This window comes from Aegilops tauschii, chromosome 6 (assembly GCF_002575655.3).
Source record: "Aegilops tauschii subsp. strangulata cultivar AL8/78 chromosome 6, Aet v6.0, whole genome shotgun sequence".
NCBI classification, from domain to species: Eukaryota; Viridiplantae; Streptophyta; class Magnoliopsida; order Poales; family Poaceae; genus Aegilops; species Aegilops tauschii.
Genome location: NC_053040.3, coordinates 372,696,907 through 372,703,930, shown reverse-complemented (window position 1 = coordinate 372,703,930; position 7,024 = coordinate 372,696,907). Strand labels below are relative to the sequence as shown.

General features: G+C 49.6%; 1 protein-coding gene across 1 annotated transcript; it reads right to left on the bottom strand.

Annotated features, from left to right (window-relative positions):
- Positions 1–6,233: 6,233 nt before the first annotated feature.
- Positions 6,234–6,815, bottom strand: LOC109774680 (uncharacterized). Its single transcript, XM_020333434.1, has one exon. It carries the CDS (start codon positions 6,813–6,815, stop codon positions 6,234–6,236), a length of 582 nt encoding a protein of 193 aa, XP_020189023.1.
- Positions 6,816–7,024: the final 209 nt, after the last annotated feature.

Genomic DNA, 7,024 nt, shown 5'->3' with positions numbered 1-7,024 from the left:
GCCGCCATGCCACATCCCTCCCAGAACTCTACGTCTCCGTCACCTCCAACGTTCCAGCCGGGCTCCACCCCACTTCTTTCACTGTTCAACCCTTCTCCTCCAACCGCCCCGCCAGGTGTCATCCACTACTGCTATACTCACCATGCCCGACAACTGTTCGATGAATTGCCAGAGCTAAAAAAGTTTTTCCTTCTTTCTAGCAATGGATTTCGATTTGGAGTACATATACGAGCACTATGTTAAGTCGGTCCACGGCTCATTCGAGGAAGAGGATTACTCGGATGAGACAGCGATGATGCAGTCGATCTTGAAGACGCGGAGCGTGCGAAGGAGCATCTTTAATTTCAAGGGCTCGGTCAAGGGTCATCGAGTGCTCAACCACAACAGGGAGCGCGACCATTTGACACTGATGACCGACTACTTTGCCTGGGTTGCACTCTTCGCTGACCATTTTCACATGCGTTTTCGAATGCGCAAGACTATCTTCGATCGTTTACCATGGCGTCCGGTCCTATGATGACTACTTCGTCTTGAAGAAGGACGTCGTGGGAACGATTGGCTTCTCTGGTTACCAGAAGTGCACGGCCGCACTACGGATGCTTGCAAATGCCACGTCCGCTGATTCGTGGGACGGGTACCTACTGCCTACGGATGCCTGAGAGCACATGCGGAGATGCCATGGTCAGATTTGCAATTGCCGTCATCGAGGTGTTCGGACCTCGGTACCTGAGAGAACCAACTGTGGCAGAAGCGAGAGGCTCTTGGCAATCTCAGAAGTAAGAGGGTGGTCAGGTTTGCTTGGATTTCTTGACTGCGTGCATTGGAAATGGAAGAACTGTCCGAAGGCTTTACAAGGGCAATATCAGGGTCATGTTAAGAAGCCCAGCATCGTTCTCGAAGCAGTTGCATCACATGATCTTTGGATTTGGCACGCTTTCTTTAGCATGCCCGGGTCTCACAATGACATCAATATGCTGCAGCGATCACCGTTGTTTGCAAGGCCGATTGAAGTAAACGCTCCTCCTTGCCACTATACTGTCAATGGACATGAGTACAACATGAGCTACTATTTGGTTGACTGTATTTATCCTCCATGGGCCACCTTTGTCAGCAACTTCTCTAACCCAGTTGGCCAGAAAAAGGCTCGCTTTGCCCAAGGACAAGAATCGGCTAGAATGGATGTTGAGAGGGCATTTGGAGTTTTGCAGTTGTTCGTGGACCCGCTAAACAATGGGATCCGAAGACCTTGTGTGAGGTGATGACATGTTGTGTGATCATGCACAACATGATCGTCGAGGATGAGGGTGAGGATGTTGCCGCAACTCTAGAATTTGAGAACATGGATGATCTTATCGAACTTCCAGACCAGAATCTAGCTACATTTGAAGAGTTTATTCAAATGCATCAATAAATTCGGTATCGACCAACTCACAAGTAGCTGAAGAAAGCTCTAGTTGAGCATCAATGGGCGGTTATAGGGGACAACAATGTTGGAATATAAACTTTACACTTTTTTAAATTTAAACTAGTGTTGCATGCGGCTATTTGAACATTTGTACTTTATGTGCGCGACTATTTGAACGTTTGAACTCTGTGTATGCGGCTATTTGGACGTGCAAACTATAAAAAAAGGCAAAATATGTGCGAATAGCGTTGGATGACAACCTCCCGCATCTGTGTCCGTGGATGAATGCGACAGAAAATTTGTGGGTCACCGTTGGAGATGCCCTAAGACCGAAGATGAACACGATAGCACCGTGGCACGCGCAGTGAGACGCGGACACACCGAGAAGGCATCAGACGAGTCGAAGGTTGACGGATCGGGTGGGTGAAGTGGTGCAGCCTCTCTAGAGAAATCTGTTGGTCTATGGAGGTTTAGAGGAAGGTTGAGGACGGTGGTAGCATAGTGACGGGAAATGGCGAAGAGGAGGGTGGTGCAGCCAGGGGCGGGCCCACTTCAATTCATGGGTATTCAGTTGAATACCCATTATTTTGGGGGGAAAAATACGTATATACAGTCAGTGGCATGTGTATATATAGGAAAAATCGAAGTTGACACGTACTAACAGGCCATGGAAGCATTTCATCCCAAAACAGAGCCCACGTCCTGCGTAATTCTTCTCCCCCACCACTCCTCTACCTAGCCCAATGTGGCCCAGCTCGGGAATTGCTGCAGCGCTCAACAACCACGGATACCCCTAAAAAAACAATCACAGATCGTGCGAGAACACGAATGAGCGTTGAACGAACCGGCGGCACCGGCGCCTCTCCAGTTCTGATCGCACGCAGCCACAGGGGCAGGGCAACTCCGGAAACAAGGCCGACGCGGCACGGGCAGGCACGGTGGCGGCGCAGGGCAGCGTCGATCTCTCACCCTATCTTTGCTCTGACTTAGCACACTCAGCCGCAGGTTCAAGCCTTCAAGATCTGATTGGTATGCTCATGCATCCTGATCCAGGAATCCCCCCTTCTCTCATGCTGAATTATAGCTAAACTGAACTCGTGTATTGCAGGTGTTTCCTACCATTGTCCAGCTGCCGCAGGCTGCACGAACCCCATCAAACCATACAATAGTATACGCGTACACCATTAGGTAAGTTGGCTTGGTTTCCTATATTTTAGTTATTTAGTATATCAAAATCTGATACTTCTTTACCATGAATTCATGAATTGTTCAGATACGGGCGTTCGTTCAGTATTATCGAGAAGTATAACACATTAAAAATTTGTGATGCGAATTTACAATGTGAGAATGTTTGTAAATTTGTAAGAATGTTACAATAATCATTACTTAACAAATTAGCACTCTTTTGTATAATCAATTATACATGCCAACAACATAGGCTTTAGGCTATTAAACAAATTGTTAATCTTCAAAATTTTGAATACACACCCTATAAATCCTGGGCCCGCCCCTGGGTGCAGCGAGACATGAGCGTCGGCACCACCGCATGATAGCGGTGGATTGGCCATCCGTACGTACGTGTGAAAGGGAAAGGATCGGGGCGAATGCTTGGGGAAGAACAATGCGGTTGGAGGAAAATGTAGCCGGCTGCATTATTACGAGTTATCGTGTTATTTCGACGACCTTACCTACTACACATACTGTATGTGTGCAGTACATGGCTCCGTACTAAGTTTATTCTCAAAAGAAAGTTACGTAGCACTCCAAGAGTTAGCTCTACGATAAGGCCGTGGTCCGCAGGTTCAGGTATATCAGGGCGTGTTTTGTTTGCGACTGCGAGAGCATATCTCCTTTTCCAACACCCGCAGAAAATGAACTGTTTCTTGTCAATTCGATCCGTGTCTTCTAAGTACTCCCTCCGTATATAATGATCTAAACGTTTCTATAATTTTTTACAGTGGGAATATGTACTACTCCCTCCGTTAACTTTGGTATAAAGTTAGTATAAATTTGAGTCATCTATTTTGAATGGAGGGAGTACATGTGTAGTATCCCTAGCTAGCCGTGTCTGAAACTCTAAAAACACTAGCTCCTTCGATATAAGGTGCATGTTGTGTGGGCAGTGTGGTGGGGCGCCATGGATCGACGAGTCTGTCCAAGCAAAACAACAAATCGTGACAGATCACGGCTAACAGAACCAACCGAACCAGCTCATGAATCGGGCCATGTCCCACAGTCACAGTTACCCGACCAGTGTGTTGTGTACTCCCATAGTCCCATGCGTACGAGCGCTACACACGTTGTACGCTGATGCAACCGGGCTGGGGACCGGAGGCTTGTGGGTGCTGATTTACCGCGGCCCCGCCTTGTACCCCCCACTCCTCGCGCGTGGACTACGTAAGAGCATCTTCAGCATATAAAAAAAACAAAGCTCCCTCGGTATCAAAATAAGTGTCTAAACTTTATGAGGGAATTTTAGTAAGGTTTTCGGGTAATTAGCACCCACCCAACCCATTTCTCTCCGCAGAGAATTTCACGGTTAACATAGGAAGGCCACCCCCTCCCACATTCGTGGTGTGGCGACCGGCGCACCAGCCGATTGGCCCGGCTCAGGTTATAAAATCGGCCGCTCAAGCACCGCCGCCTCCCCGCCGCTCGCCACCACTCCTCACGTAGCTCACCGACGCCCCCTCTATCTCCTGGCCCCATCCTGAGTTGTCTTTCCCAACGCCGCCAACACCCCGGGCCTCTATGCCGCCTCCCAGAGCTCACTCGATCTCCCACACCGAGCACCCAAGCCACGGAACATGTCGCAGCCACTGACGTCGCTCGCCCACCGAAGTGCCGCGGCGTGAGGCTCCGACAGTGGGCCAAGATCCGCAACCTGGATGCGATGGAGGGGGTGTGCCTTGGAACGTTCGCCACCGCGAAGGAAGTGGAGCGCGCCTAAGATGACACCGCGCTCTGCTTCTTTGGGAGCCGTGTGAAGGTAACCTTCCTCGTCGACGTCGTGGCCGCCATCGCGCCTCTCAGGACAAGGAGAAGCAAGACCGTGTCGCCGAGGTCCAACTTGCGTCCGACATTGTGGTCGCGCTCCTTAAGGACCCATCGATCATCGCCGAGAACCGCACGTTCTTCGAGTCCGTGAAGAACCGCATATTCTCCGATTTCGTGGAGAACGCGTGCATGATCGAGCGGGAGTGCCGCTCGCCTCGACAGCGAGTGTAAGGAGATGTTCGAGGAGCTTAACGAGCTCGTCGACGAGGGGGTGAGAAGGATGACCTAATGTCGTGGAGTCGCCCATCGCCAATGACCACCTATCCTCCAAGACAGACTTCTCCGAAGACGACGAGGAGTAGAGCTCCTCTTTTATATATCTAGATATGGTTCTATTTAGTTTATCTCGATGCTTAGCAAGTTTTATGTCGATGTAGTGTTAATATAGTAGGTAATGGGCTGATTAATTATGCTATATATGATGTTAATATAGCACCGTTGTTTAATTACGTAGAAGTAATTTAAATTTTTGCTTCAAATGAATTTTTGTGCAAAAAACTGGGTTTTAAATTTTGAAATGATGATAGCCGAGTCAATGAATGAGGTCCATCCAGTGAGCAATGCAGCGGTTGTTTTCACTGCTATTCTCTATCCAGAGAGTTCACTAAGGTAACTTATGTTCATGAGTTTCCCGAAGCCAATACGGTTGCACATGAATTGGCGAAATTGGGTATATCAAGGGCCTTGTACCTGGTTAGATGATCCTCCCCCACTATAGCACTGTATCTCTTTTAGTGCATGATTTAACGCTCATTTCAGATGAATAAAGAGGTGCTTCGAGTGTAAAAAAAAATTATGAACGGGATGTCAGCATCAAATCATGTAAGTACCAAATGCACACGGCCATATTGCAAACAGCGCATAGCACACGCCATAGATTTCAGATATTCCACAACAACACATACATACATGGACATTCACATATATCACAACAATGCATGCATTCATTCACAAACATTCTATACGTTTGCAGTCAACATGTAGATCACAGACATTTAAGAAATTAAGTTCACAACCATGCATCATCATGGCAAATTTCTTTAAATATAAGAAGTTGCAAAGAAAAGCAATAGCACTCCCTCCAATTCATGACAAGTGTTGTGGTTTTAGTTAAAATTTAAACCAAAATCACGACATTTATTATGGATCGGAGGGAGTAGTTGTTTTCTACTCCTTCTGTCCGTGAATAAGTGTACTTTTAGCTTTTGTCCTAGGTCAAAGTTTTAAAACTTTGACCAACTTTATAGAAAAAAGTACTAGCATTTATGACACTAAATTAATATCACTAGATCTATTTTGAAATGTACTTTCATAATATATCAATTTGATGTCATATATGTTATTACTTTTTTGTATATAGTTGGTCAAAATTTTAAAACTTTGAGTTAAGATAAAAGCTAGAAGTACACTTATTCGCGGACGGAGGGAGTAGGTTATTATGTCATTGCCTTCACAATTGTGTGTGGGTGGGTGGATGTGGGGGGAAGGGGGGTTGTTTAGAGCATCTCCAACAGGCGCCGAACGCGCCGCGCGCTAAAAACTGCTTTGCCGCGCGCCCATCGCCTGGTTTGGAGCGGCGCGCGGCGCTGGCTCCAGCAGCCGCGTTAAAAATGCACAGCGCGCTCATTCTACAACATTTTTAAATTGCATAGATAAAAAACAATACAAAGGTATTTTACATCGGTGCAACTAGATAGATACTTCGAAAGCATAGATAGATAGAACTACGGTGCAACTAGATAGAAACTACTACGGCATACATAGATAGAAACTACTCCAAGTCGCTACCATCATCACCATCATCATCCTCGTCGGTGTTGTCCGAGGTATTGAGCCATATGTCGTCCCAACGTTCATCGTCTGACGTGAAGATCGACCTCCCACCTGCTTCAACGATATCGCACTGCGCATTCGCCGATGCCTTCCGCCAACGCCGGTCCGCCTGCTCCGCGCGGCGCCTTGCCGTCCTCTCCGCCCAGTAGGCACGCTCGTCGGCGACGTCCTCCGGGTGGCGATGGCGCCACTCCGCCATGGCTCGCTCGTCCTCCTCGGCGATGAGGAGGCGGCGCTGCCGCCGAGCGTGGTCGGCACGGTCCATGTCGGTGATGAGACGCGGCGGAGGGGCGACGCGCTGCGCCTGCTCACGCGTGAAGACGTCCCGGAAGTTCATCTGCGACCGGGGCCTCTCCAAGCGCCACGCCGCCGCGTCGTACGCGCGGGCCGCCTCGTACGCACTCCGGAACGACCCGAGGCCGAACCGGACGTCGCCGGACCGGATCTCGGCGGAGTACCAGCCGTTGGGGCGCTCGCGGACGCCGCGGTAGCCCGAAGAACCCCGGCGGCGCGGCGGCATGGTGGCGCGGTGGTGGCGCGGAAAGCGGCGAAGCGGCGAGGTGGCGAGGGAAGGGCGCGTGGTTGTGTTCTGTGCGCGTGGCGAGCACGGAATTTTATAGGCGCGCGCGAAGCGGCGCGCCAAATCTACCGCGCCGCGTGCCGCTTTCTCCCCCGCGCGCGCAAACGCTTCCCGCGCGCGGTAAGTTCCCGCCACCGCTGGAGCGCGCG

Bases quoted from the DNA above. Each gene is read 5' to 3' on its own strand.
- LOC109774680 (XM_020333434.1), bottom strand. From the start codon at position 6,815: ATGCCGCCGCGCCGCCGGGGTTCTTCGGGCTACCGCGGCGTCCGCGAG.